The sequence below is a fragment of the Polypterus senegalus genome, chromosome 15 (assembly GCF_016835505.1).
Source record: "Polypterus senegalus isolate Bchr_013 chromosome 15, ASM1683550v1, whole genome shotgun sequence".
In the NCBI taxonomy this organism is placed as follows: Eukaryota; Metazoa; Chordata; class Cladistia; order Polypteriformes; family Polypteridae; genus Polypterus; species Polypterus senegalus.
In genome coordinates this window covers 37646917-37661165 of record NC_053168.1, presented here as the reverse complement: position 1 = coordinate 37661165, position 14249 = coordinate 37646917, and the positions used below count along the sequence as shown (strand labels likewise).

The 14249-nt window shown below is 42.7% G+C and overlaps 1 protein-coding gene across 1 annotated transcript in view; it reads right to left on the bottom strand.

Moving 5' to 3' along the window:
* Positions 1-316: 316 nt before the first annotated feature.
* Positions 317-14249, bottom strand: part of si:dkey-222b8.4 (uncharacterized protein KIAA0895) — a 33412-nt gene continuing 19479 nt past the window's right edge. Inside the window, exons 4-7 of the mRNA XM_039737282.1 lie at positions 12700-12832; positions 10304-10609; positions 4427-4524; positions 317-1634 (exon numbers count right to left, since the gene is read on the bottom strand). Coding sequence (XP_039593216.1) covers positions 1476-1634; positions 4427-4524; positions 10304-10609; positions 12700-12832 — 696 coding nt within the window. The 3' untranslated portion in view covers positions 317-1475. The remainder of the gene's footprint in view (positions 1635-4426; positions 4525-10303; positions 10610-12699; positions 12833-14249) is intronic.

Sequence of the window (14249 nt, the reverse complement as noted above, 5' to 3'; positions counted from 1 at the left end):
CGGGAGTCCCAGCTGCAGCTCCCCCTGGCGGCGCCTGCGGGACCCAACAGGGCTGCACCAAACTCCAATTCCCATGGAGCCCTGCGGGAGACCGAGGCACCTCTCCAACCCAGGGGGGTGGCCATCTAGCATCCAGGGGAAGGTATTGCACCGTCCAGGGCTGCTCCCCCTGAATATAGAGTGAAGGGGTGACCCAGCCAGGCATGGGTCCCGGCTGTCTGCCACTCTATAGAGTCATTATTGTCATATTTACAGAGTACAGCTACGTTCTTACTTCAATGTCAACCGAGTATTTTAAATAATCATGACAAACTCCAACATAAAACCAGATTTATTTTAAAATATATTAAAAGTAGGGTCAAATGAAACAAAGATTCTTTGTCTAAGGCAAATTCCCACTCAACAAAAATATTCATAACTATCAAAAAACAATCAGCTGTTTACTCTTTCCCGGTACTCAATAGCATACCTGAGGTTTTCAGTGATGGAATCCTACTCCTGACCTTCCACAACCTGAAATCATCTTGAAAATTTTTGTCCTGTTGCTCAGCTGTTAAACAGCACAAAAGACAAAACCAACGAATTGTAGTTTAGTTTCAGATTCCTGTCGTACACATCAGCTCGCACTTATTCGAGCAGTGAGATTTTCCTTAAAAGGAAACAGCATGTACGCTAAGTGCAGTTGATACTAAGAGAGTCACATTCAAGGAAACGTTCCAGAGAATTTATTCCGTTAAAAGAGGTCAAAATGAATATCTTCACTGGATGGCATGTTTGGCTTGAGAATGAAAGTGCATTTCATATTAAAACAACTTTTTTTGGCAAATGTTTGTGTGATCACAACCACAGTAAATGAGGATACTAAAGTCAGCTTAACACTTCACTGATTGCGTCGGTTCTCAGAGCAGTTTTGTTTTTTGGCAGGACCACCAGTGAGCCACTGCACACAGTCGTCTTATGGCCACCACTGACTTCACTTTATGATATTTCCTCTGGACGGCTCACTTACACGCTTTGTAAACTGTGGGACTCTAAGATTTGTAAAGGTACGTATTGCTGCCAAGTTAAAGAATCAGCCTGCTGACCTCACCATCCCCACTGCACAGGGATGATGGTGGCTTCCTGAGCTCCAGGGGCCTTCCTTTAGTTTAGGAGGACACGTTACAACACTTGTTTTTCTACCTAACAGTTGGACTAATCAGGAAGAAGTCACAGACTTGACTCCAGGCGTTGACCCAGTGGCCAAGGTAGCAGGGACTTGTTATAAAAAAATAAATGTATATTACACCCACAAACCACCCATAAGCCACACGATATTACTCAGAGAAGTAAATAAATTCAAGCTCCATCCCTGCCTTTAATCAGATATCAGAAGTGTGTGTCTATGCTCTGCCTTTGTTTCATCCATGCTATTCAAAGTAACTGTATGAGAAAAAAAGAAAATGGAAGAGCAATCAATGTAAACAGAGTCATCACTACAGAAGAGTCTGAAGTTCAGCATCCGTTAGATGATTAACTTCCATAATTTTGTTCAGCTGCTCTTTGTAGCGGGCTTGATCCTGAAGAAAATGAGGTATCCGTACATTGTTCATTATGGCAAGTCCCTTCAAGCGGTCCACATCTTCATAAGAGACCTTTAAATACAATCACAGAAAAGCAAGATCAGTGGTTCATCCGTGTACTACTGCATCTAGGAATGAGCAAATCTCACTCAATTCACTTCACCTCAACTTCAGCAAGATTGCTGAAACGTTCGGGAATTTTGCCAATCTCAGTGAAATGAACTGAAGTCAGTGGGGAAGGAGAAACCGAACTACGGTAGTTTTGAAGAGATTATAAGAGCTCAATGGTCTTTAAGTGTCCCTGACAGCTAGGGAAACATCTGCCAACTATGTTGACCGATTACTGGGGCCAAAAATGTGACCTGGATGGTGAGGCAAAAGTGTTAACTAGTGTGTCACTATGCCTCCTAGAGATACTGTACACTCACCTAAAGGATTATTAGGAACACCGTACTAATACGGTGTTTGACCCCCTTACGCCTTCAGAACTGCCTTAATTCTACGTGGCATTGATTCAACAAGGTGCTGAAAGCATTCTTTAGAAATGTTGGCCCATATTGATAGGATAGCATCTTGCAGTTGATGGAGATTTGTGGGATGCACATCCAGGGCACGAAACTCCCGTTCCACCACATCCCAAAGATGCTCTATTGGGTTGAGATCTGGTGACTGTGGGGGCCATTTTAGTACAGTGAACTCATTGTCATGTTCAAGAAACCAATTTGAAATGATTCGAGATTTGTGACATGGTGCATTATCCTGCTGGAAGTAGCCATCAGAGGATGGGTACATGGTGGTCATGAAGGGATGGACATGGTCAGAAACAATGCTCAGGTAGCCCGTGGCATTTAAACAATGCCCAACTGGCACTAAGGGGCCTAAAGTGTGCCAAGAAAACATCCCCCACACCATTACACCACCACCACCAGCCTGCACAGTGGTAACAAGGCATGATGGATCCATGTTCTCATTCTGTTTACGCCAAATTCTGACTCTACCATTTGAATGTCTCAAAAGAAATCGAGACTCATCAGACCAGGCAACATTTTTCCAGTCTTCAACTGTCCAATTTTGGTGAGCTCGTGCAAATTGTAGCCTCTTTTTCCTATTTGTAGTGGAGATGAGTGGTACCCGGTGGGGTCTTCTGCTGTTGTAGCCCATCCGCCTCAAGGTTGTGCGTGTTGTGGCTTCACAAATGCTTTGCTGCATACCTCGGTTGTAACGAGTGGTTATTTCAGTCAAAGTTGTTCTTCTATCAGCTTGAATCAGTCGGCCCATTCTCCTCTGACCTCTAGCATCAACAAGGCATTTTCGCCCACAGGACTGCCGTTTTTCCCTTTTCACACCATTCTTTGTAAACCCTAGAAATGGTTGTGAGTGAAAATCCCAGTAACTGAGCAGATTGTGAAATACTCAGACCGGCCCGTCTGACACCAGCAACCATGCCATGCTCAAAATTGCTTAAATCACCTTTCTTTCCCATTCTGACATTCAGTTTGGAGTTCAGGAGATTGTCTTGACCAGGACCATACCCCTAAATGCATTGAAGCAACTGCCATGTGATTGGTTGATTAGGTAATTGCATTAATGAGAAATTGAACAGGTGTTCCTAATAATCCTTTAGGTGAGTGTATATTCACTATCTTACAGACAGACCTCAGTATGTGCGTCTCGGGAATTGCAGGTCTGACATTGTGGTCAGCAACACAGGAGCACCGCAGGAGACTGTAATTTCTCCGGTCCTGTTCAGCCTATATACATCGGACTTCCAATACGACTAGGAGTTCTGCCACGTGCAAAAGTTCGCTGACGACACTGTTATCGTGGGCTGCATCAGGAGTGGGCAGGAGGAGGAGTATAGGAACCTAATAAAGGACTTTGTTAAATGGTGCGGCTCAAACCACCTACAACTGAAACCCAGCAAAACCAAAGAGCTGGTGGTGGATTTTAGGAGGCCCAGGCCCCTCATGGACCCCGTGATCATCAGAGGAGATTGTGTGCAGAGGGTACAGACCTATAAATACCTGGGAGTGCAGCTGGATGATAAACTGGACTGGACTGCCAATACTGATGCTCTGTGAGAGAACAGAGCTGACTATACTTCCTTAGAAGGCTGGCGTCTTTCAACATCTGCAATAAGATGCTGCAGATGTTCTATCAGACGGTTGTGGCGCGCCCTCTTCTATGCGGTGGTGTGCTGGGGAGGCAGCATAAAGAAGAGGGACGCCTCACACCTGGACAAACTGGTGAGGAAGGCAGGCTCTATTATAGGCACGGACCCGGACAGTTTAACATCCGTGGCAGAGCGACGGGCGCTGAGCAGACTCCTGTCAATCATGGAGAATCCACTGCATCCACTGAACAGGATCATCTCCAGACAGAGGAGCAGCTTCAGTGACAGACTGCTGTCACCGTCCTGCTCCACTGACAGACTGAGGAGACCGTTCCTCCCCCACACTATGCGACTCTTCAGTTCCAGCGGGGGTGGTAAACGTTAATATTATTCAAAGTTATTGTCTGTTTTACCTGCATCTTTATCAGTCTTTAATTTAATATTGTTTTTTATCAGTATGCTGCTGCTGGATTATGTGAATTTCCCCTTGGGATTAATAAAGTATCTATCTATCTATCTATCTAGAGTTGAAAACAGGCCAGTATCCCACCTAGTCTGCCCATTAAAGACTCTTCTCTGCAGCCTGTTTCCACTTTTTCATCATCCCTGTCTTCCATAGAGGGCTCCAAGTGTGATTACTACAGATTACTAAAGAAGTAATAATAATGGTAAATTCCAAATAATAAATTGCCATAAGCATCACCATTTTTGAAGCACATTGTTTAATTACCTATTATATTTCATGATTTACCTTTCCAAGAGCAGTCAGAAGTTGAAAGTCAATTGTTTCCCTGTATCTTAGTATTTTAAGAATGCCATCCAAATACACTTGATCCTTACTGAAACAGCCTGAAAAACAAAGAAAACAAATTATTTTTCATTTATATTTACATTTGGAGCACTTCAGCAGGTACCGGTCACATAAACCCTCACGTTCCTTATTCTTCATGGCTTATTTTTATGCAATATATTTCTGGATGAGCGATCACTACTTGTCTGCTCTTGCACACACAGAGCCCACTTATACCACTTATGACAAAATTAAACTCATTTGATTTCATCAGGACATGTTGTTGACTGGCTGGACTGAGTTGCTGGAGATATTAAACAAACATGACTGCCCCAGACTCACTAAGACTGTGAAAATGAAGTCTGCAACTGAAAATCTCTGGAAATGTCATGTAGTGTGACACAATTTTATGGACCATCCCAGACACATTAAAAATCTTAAGGGAGGTATAACAAAGTCCTGGGGTCTAACAGCCCAGTCCATGCAAGATATAATGTGTATCGAGTCTTATCCAGCTAACCAGCTCTACGTTTGGAGGTTTTCATACATCCAGAAGACAGAAAGCAGAACACACTGTGGTACCGTTGCTATCCTTTATCTAATCTGCTATGTGAACGCTGCTACTTCTATTTCCTATTAAAAAGCTTGTTCCGTTCCAACATGACTGTGTACCCATTGTATTACTGCATGGATATATTCAGACTGTCAAGTATGGAAACACAAACACAAATCCAACTAGACAAACATATATTAACAGACTGGACAGTGCAAAGACAAACAGACGGACAGACAGTGTGCTCCAGTGGGTAAAGCACAGGACTTTATATAGCAAGGTTGTCGGTTCAGCCACCATCACTGTGTGATCCTGAGCAGATTGCTTAATCTCTAGTTGTAAAAAGTTGTGCTAAGATTTGTACTATACTTCTGTACTTGTAAAATTCCTCATGCTTCAATAAAAAGCTGCAATAAAAATAAAAGATGTTTATTAATATTGTGGAAGAGTAAAGGAATAAAATGGCTTCAGGTTCTGTATGACAGCAAGTAGGATTTAATTCTCTGATATACAAAAGTAGAAAAGGAAATCATCTGTTAGGTCCTGCTTATCTCTGTTCAGAGATGGAGAGCTGTCTCATACAACAGAGATCAAATTTAACTCTTTGATATACAAACGTAGATAACACCCAGTTTACCCAGTCAAGGTGCTTCTCTTTGTTATAAATGGTATCTTTCCTGGAAAAAGAATTTTAATTTTGGCTGAACAGTGCATTACCTTAGTGTACTACCAGCTCTGGGGACTCTGTTAAAATAAACTACTTGGTCCACGTTGGCATCTGAAATCTCTTCCTTTAAAGAATATCAGTCAGTCAGTCATTGTCCACCAACCTGCTATATCCTAACACAGGGTCACGGGGGTCTGCTGGAGCCAATCCCAGCCAACACAGGGCGCAAGGCAGGAACAAACACCAGGCAGGGTGCCAGCCCACCGCAGGGCACACACACACTAGGGACAATTTAGTATCGCCAATGCACCTAACCTGCATGTCTTTGAACTGTGGGAGGAAAACCACGCAAACATTGGGAGAACATGCAAATTCCACGGAAGGAGGACTCGGGAAGCGGACCCAGATCTCCTTATTGTGATGCAGCAGCGCTACCACTGTGCCACCGTGCTGCCCGCCTTTAAAGAATGTGAAAATCCTTAATTGAAAGGTAAACAGCAGGAAGAAGCAAAAAGGAAATGAAAGGCTAAAAAAGCCAAACATTTTGTTTTTGTTGCATTAAATATACTGTCAAGTCAAGTCAAGTCGGGGAGCATCCACTGGTACAGTACACTGCTGCACCCACCACACAGCGAAACAACTTGGGATCCAGGTTGGAAATCCCCCCAGGCAGACACGCGGTCCAATCCCACCCTCTGGAAATGACCCTCTATCTGCCACAGCCAGGTGTTACGTGGGCGACCCCTTGGCCTGGTCCAGCCACTTGGGTCCCCAACAATGACAATGTTACGAGCCGGATCACCCTCGGAGAAACGTTTACATGGCTGTAGTGCCGTTACTGACGCTCCCTCACAATGCAGGTAATGTGCCTCATTCGGGACTCCATGAGCAACTGCTCATTCGATACAAAGTCTAACTAGCGGTACCCAAGGATTCTCTGAAGAGACACAGTACTAAAGTCCAGTCTTCGTCTCAAGTCACTGGATAGCGTCCATGTCTCTCAACCATATAGCAAGACAGGAAGCACCAGGACTGTAAACACTTGGACCTTCGTCCTTTTGCAGAGATATCAGGAGAGTCACACACCCTTTTCCAGCGACCCCATGACCCCCCATGTTCTCCCAATCCGTCTACTGACTTCACAGGAAGAGTCACCAGAGACATGAATGTCACTGCCAAGGTATACTGTATTTTTATTAAATAGTTAATAACAACAGTGATAACACAGTGTTCTGATTCTGAAACCCCCTTAATCCAGCTCCGCATCACAACCACCAGAACCTTTAATTCTAAACAAAAAAGCTCCAAAAGACATAAATGAAACAGCAAAGTTGAGAGAGAAACGTTTACAAGTGTCTTTGGCATGGTTCTTATCACCCAGGTGTTAGTCAGTGACTACTTCACACTTTTGTGCAAATTTCTTTTAACTTAGATTTTTAGTAGTGAGTGTGATTTACTCTGTTGGTATGTATGCTGGGACAATACTATGCACTATTAAATGCATTTTCATTTTCAGGCCGTTAATATTTTATAAATGGTATTTTACAGTCTGCTGGACTCCTCTTTAGTCTTCAAGGTTTCCAGCAGAATTCAATTGAGATGCTTCACTCCTTAGCAGGAATTCATCGCTGAGGTATGGAGTAACATTTGCTCCAGTCTTTACTACAAATAAAACAGATGTACGTCTCGACATCACCTTATTTTCAGATATGCTTCTGGATATGGTGGTCTCTCAAGAAGGCCTTCATCCACCATATTCTTGGCAATTTTGTGTTCCCCCATTTTTTTGATGTGTTTTGCCAGGCACACATGATGCCAGGAGCGAGCTACAATACTGTATGTCCAACGCTGTTTGTTCTCTTAGAGGTTTTTTTAAATTTTTATTTATTTTTATTTGTTCTTTATTTCACCTTATACAATTTCTCGTATTAGGAATTTGTTAGTTTTCACATACCCTTTGGGGTCAGAGATTGTACAGCACACCTGGAGCAATTACAGGTTAAGGGCCTTGCTCAAGGGCCCAGCAGAGCAAGATCTCTTTTGACAGTGTCGGGGATTTGAACCAACAACCTTCTGGATACCAGCGCAGATCCTTAGCCTCAGAGCCACCACTCCGCCCCAATTCATCATAACTGAGGAAAAAACACATATTTGGTGACGGGCAATCGTTGACCTCAAGGCTACAATGATCGAAATGTGTCTTTGACTTTCACACACCATTAAAACTTGAAAAGAGTTGCCAACTCTGGCTAAAGGCGCTAAATTTGGGAAAAAAACACCAAAGCAGCAGTACAGTTGTGCTTGAAAGTTTGTGAACCCTTTAGAATCTATATATATAATTCACTAAGGCAAGACAACCATGGAAAGCACGCCGGAAGGGGCGTGGATTCACTGAGCCGCCGACAAGTAAGACACCTATGGCGCACGCAGGAAGGAGCTACGCCCACCAACTCCTGGCACCTCCGATACTTGGTCATTTATTAAGGAAAATGATCGAATATTCCATATTTGTGAGTGTCAAAAGTACGTGAACCTCTAGGATTAGCAGTAAGTTTGTTAAAGAGTTTGGACTCCACCAATCCACAGTCAGACAGATTGCTTACAAATGGAGGAAATTCAAGAAATTCAAGACCATTGTTACCCTCCTCAGGAATGGTCAACCAACAAAGATCACTCCAAGAGCAAGGCGTGTAATAGTCGGCGAGGTCACAAAGGACCCCAGGGTAACTTCTAAGCAACTGAAGGTCTCTCTCACATTGGCTAATGTTCATGTTCATGACTCTACCATCAGGAGAACACTGAACAACAATGGTGTGCATGACAAGGCTGCAAGGAGAAACCCAGTACTCTTAAAAAACAACATTGCTGCTCATCTGCAGTTTGCTAAAGATCACGTGGACAAACCAGAAGGCTATTGGAAGAATGTTTTGTGGACGGATGAGACTAAAATAGAGCTTTTTGGTTTAAATGAAAAGTATTATGTTTGGAGAAAGGAAAACGCTGCATTCCAGCATAAGAACCTTATCCCATCTGTGAAACATGGTGGTGGTAGTATCATGGTTTGGGCCTGTTTTGCTGCATCTGGGCCAGGACGGCTTGCCTTCATTGATGGAACAATGAATTCTGAATTATATCAGAGAATTCAAAAGGAAAATGTCAGGACATCTGTCCATGAACTGAATCTCAAGAGAAGGTGGGTCATGCAGCAAGACGACGACCCTAATTTCACAAGTCGTTCTACCAAAGAATGGTTAAAGAAGAATAAAGTTAATGTTTTGGAATGGCCAAGTCAAAGTCCTGACCTTAATCCAATTGAAATGTTGTGGAAGGACCTGAAGCGAGCAGTTAATGTGGGGAAACCCACAAACATCCCAGAGTTGAAGTTGTTCTGTATGGAGGAATGGGCTAAAATTCCTCCAAGCCGGTGTGCAGGAATGATCAGAAGTTACTGGAAATGTGTAGTTGCAGTTATTGCTGCAAGGAGGGTCACACCAGATACTGAAAGCAAAGGTTCACATACTTTTGCCACTCACAAATATGTAATATTCGATAATTTTCCTTAATAAATAAATGACCAAGTATAATATTTTTGTCTCATTTGTTTAACTGGTTTCTCTTTATCTACTTTTAGGACTTGTGTGAAAATCTGATGATGTTTTAGGTCATATTTATGCAGAAATATAGAAAATTCTAAAGGGTTTACAAACTTTCAAGCACAACTGTATGTGTATTCCCTTGACTTTAAAATGACCATCCCAATCCAGGAATGTGGCTTGGCCATGGTACTCCTATTTAAAAGAAGACAAGAATCATTGTGATCAGTGAGAAGTAAAGGCAGGGAAAAAGTTTAAAAATTGCACCAGGTGAAGTAAACAAAGCAACGGTCCAAAAACCCAGAAAACAAAGCAAAACAAATGTTCAAATCAAAAAGAACATTCAAAAAGCCTTACTTTTTGAAAACACTAACTCCAAACACCTCCAATGTTTGTTTTTTGGACATCAGGATGATCGCATTGCCACCTCAAGTATCTTCCATGTGATGTGGTCACAATGTGCAGTTAGTTGGCTTTTGCCACACAATGGCAATTGAACGTGTTGCTAGACACAGAAGGGCAGCTGATGCCAAAAACAAAATGGTGGCAAATGCAACATCAAAATAATTAGTTCCAAATACTTTCAAACATTAATTCTTAATATTGAAAAATGTATAACTTAGCAGAAAAAACAAGAAAAGTAATGTTTTATAATATCAAACCACCTATGGATGTAGGGAAACATTGTTTGAATTAATTTTCCAGCCTCACATTCTTTACCAAAACCTAGCATCTAGCACTGCTACCAGCTCAGGAGTCCTTTGTTCGAGTTAACCTACACTCTTGGCCAATGCATTTCATTTATTTCACTATTATTTAGGTGAATCGCCATTTTGTGTATTTTTTTTCTATTAGTGCCACCTTTTTGTGTGTTTTATATTTCGTGTAAACCAGAATGATGTGTGTTTGATTGAGCTGATGCTTTCTGCTTGCTAGGCATATGATTTACATGCCATGTGAGCTATGATACCATGAAGGCCACTCAAATTAAGGAGACAGTTAACAGAATTAGAGTATGTGTTTACCTGGCAGAGAAGTGTCCTTTTGTCCCCTCTTGGCACGGACACAGTAGTCCCACCGGGTATTAGGATCCTTGACAAATCTGCCAACGTTGTGAAAAAGTTGTGCAAAGGACATGTAGCTGGCCTGGTACACAGTATAGTACAAGAGAGCTGCTCTCCAGAGGAAGGGGTCCTTGCGGAAGAGTACACTGTGAATGCTGGCCAGACCCTCTTCTGTGGGGTTGACTGGCTTTAAGCCATGCTTTTTACGACCACTCAAGGTGCACCATGGCTGGAGGGCATTGTTAATACCACGTACATAGTGAGTTCCTGTGAGCAAAGAACACAGTTTCAGAGGAGCATTTTATCTGAAATCTAGACTTCTATAATATCTTTACAGTAAGCATTATTTTACTTAAACATGAAATAATTAAGTAAATCAAACTAGAAAGCTGCAAGCAACTGTGCATAGCACCAAATAAGAAGATAAGAAATGTGACCATTGAGAGAATACCATTCAGTCCATCTGGCTTGTTTGTTTAGCTAAATAATTACATCATTTACAAATGAAGTCATTAAAGTGAGAGTCATTTTGAAATGTAGGAGATCTGATTTCTTATTGATGTAAATTTCATGTAAAACTCATCAGGCAGTGTCACGGGAGGCTGGGGGACGCCTGGAAGGACCGGAAGGTGGCGTATACGTCCCCCAGGCCACGAGGGGGCAACCGCCCTGGATCTTGAGGGGGCCACAGGAAAAGAACAAGGAGACTCAAGCCCATTGGGGCCCGTGGCCACCGCCAGGGGGCACCACGAGCCTCATGGAGCCCTGGGAACATTCACTTCCGCCACACCCGGGACTCCTGTGACGCCCGGAGTGCTTTTCGGGTGCAAGGGCAGCACTTCCGCCACACCAGGAAGTGCTGCTAGAAGACTCATCAGGCACCTGGAGCACATCCGGGTGGGAATAAAAGGGGCAGCCTCCCTATAATCAGGGAGCTAGAGTCGGGAGTGGGAGCAGGACGAAGCTCCTGTGAGGAGAGGAAAAGGCGGCCCACGGACAGGGAGAGAAAGGCCCGTATTTGGGGTGATTGGTGCTGGGAGCACTGGGAGCACTGTGTGTAGTGAAAATAAACGTGTGCTCTTTCTATAAAAACGTGGTCTCAGTCTGGTGGTGTTCGGGCGTATCTCTCAGTATTTAGCTGGATGTAAAAATTACAAAGGAAATGAGCATCTCATTCAAATTATGCTGTGATCAGTGTCCATTACAGTGCTATGTGAAGAGTGGAAAGTTTATTTCTTTTATTGAATTATAAATGCACTTTCAGATAAGTGATTGCTGGGAGAGTTTTTTTTCCTAATGTAACATATACACAGATATCCAATGGGCTTTAAATTTTTATTTTACTGCAAAATAGCGATAAAACTAAAATAAAATAAAGCTTCTTAGTATTATCGCTCTACCTGCTTGTGTAATCTCTACTTGTTCCTTGGTGTGAACCTTATGGCTTGGGCACCTGATGCTGCAGGGATGGCTGGCTGTCAGTAAGTGCCATTTTTTGTAGTGTGTTAAGAAAGGTAAGTATTTTTCCAAAGTGAAAGAAAAAAGAAGTGATATTTTTATAAATCATATCGCACACCATGGCTGGCATATCTGAATTGGCAACATAACAGGCCGTGCAAAGGGTGACAGAAAATAAACAGCAATAATAGCTTAGGTCTCCCAATCCTATCCATCCATCCATATTCCAACCTGCTGAATCCGAATACAGGGTCACGGGGGTCTGCTGGAGCCAATCCCAGCCAACACAGGGCACAAGGCAGGAACCAATCCTGGGCAGGGTGCCAACCCACCGCAGGACACACACAAACATCAAGCACACACTAGGGCCAATTTAGAATCGCCAGTCCACCGAATCTGCGTGTCTTTGGATTGTGGGAGGAAACTGGAGCACCCGGAGGAAACCCACGCAGACACAGGGAGAACATGCAAACTCCACGCAGGGAAGACCCGGGAAGCGAACCGAAGTCTTCTTATTGTGAGGCAGCAGCGCTACCACTGCACCACCATGCCGCCCTCCCAATCCTATTTTTTGCTAAAATATTGTTAAATAAATACTTCCAGGAAAATCCAAGCAGTGCTTGAAACTGAAGCTCTTTTTGTGTTTTGGACACTGTGAACACACAAGTGGATAAGTGACACGTGAATTATGTGACACCAGTAACATTATTTTTTTTTTTGTTTTAAAGTTGTTTGCTGTTCTTCAGAGTTGGCCTCCCGGTGGTCCCCATTGATGCCCCTTGTATGAGAAACTTTGTTATCTCTGTAAGCCTTCACTACAAATAACAAGGGAATGTAACAGATAAAAAAATATCAGAAGATCTCTAAAAATATGATTTGTATTTGTGTCACACACATACCGATTTCATGTCTTAGCATGCCCTCCAGCCAGTGTTCCCGTGCACTGGACATGTTGATGGTTAATGTTGGACGACCATTAACTACTGTCATTGATGCTCTGGACAAAAGGTCGTCTGTCAAATGAACCACAATCTACCAAAGATTTAAAAGAAATGTTCAGATGTAAATTCTAATCATATAACACATTTAAAACAACTAACATTTGACCAAAGCGTTTTACAACATTAAAAAGAAAGAGTTTAACACAATTAGTGACATTCCAAGAAGACATTGAAAATAAAAATAAACTCAGACAAAACATGCAAGTATAAAAGACAGCATACAATTAGAGAATAAAACATCAGTATTGGAATCTAATCACTTTAACATGACATATAAACAAGACAATAAAAATTTGAATGGTACTTAAAATGATCAATCATTGGGGACAGATGCTATTGTAGGGGGCAAGCTGTTCCAGAGCCTGGGATACCCAACCAAAAAGACATGGTCACTTCTAAGACCCAACAACTTCAAGGAACAAATAGCAAAAATTGGGCTGAAGACCAGGGAAGCCTACATAGAAGATGAATTGAGGCAAAAGAGCTCATCACAATAAGATGGTGCGGACCCAAGTAAAGTTTTAAAGACATAAACTAACATCTTAAAATCCACCCTGCAACTCACAGGGAGCCAATGGAATGAAGTCAGCATGGAAGAAATGTGATCTCTGTTTTTAGTGACGCTCAAAACTATGGAAGAAGCATTTAAAATTACTGTAACTGTACACAAAACATAGACGAGTGTCACACGCCAGCATAGGGCACTGCTGCACTCTAAGTGTACAAAACAAATGAAATAATAAACTTTTGCAAATCATTAAAAGACACTTCACTGCAGTAATGGCCCTGAACTGAAAAAAATCAGCTTTTAACCTCAGCATCAGTGCTGATTTTATACTAAAGCTTGTAAGCCCCTTGTTACAAAGTTACACTATAAGGTCTTACAAAAGCAGCCAGGGGTGTAAATAGGAGAATGTGGGGTTGTCCTTGGAGTAATCGGCATGACCGAAGGGGGGCCCCTTAGGCCAGGTTTATACTTCATGTGACACAACGCATGCTGCAGCGGACGCTCCTACTACGCAAACGTTTTACTGTTTATACTTACGCACGTACTTTACATAACTCTGGTGGAATCCACCAGGCGGCAGTGCGAGATATCATCATGGTGAGAACAGGTTCGGCTGTGTTGGGAATTGCCTGGAACAGCCATTAAATTCTGATGACACCTTACTGCAATATCTCTGTAAAGGATGTTTAATGATTAAATCCATTAATCCAGGAATGTGTCCATTCTAGCAAGCATTGGGCACGAGGCAGAAACAATCCCTGGACGAGGCATCAGCTCATCACAAGGTGAATACAAGCACTCGCATACACACTGCCGTCATTTTAGTGTCACCAAATCTGCATATCTTTGGAAGGAAACTGGAGCACACGGAGGAAACCCTGCAGGAAAACATGAAAACTCCAGGCAGGGAATACCAGCAATGTGACTCTCTGCGAGACAG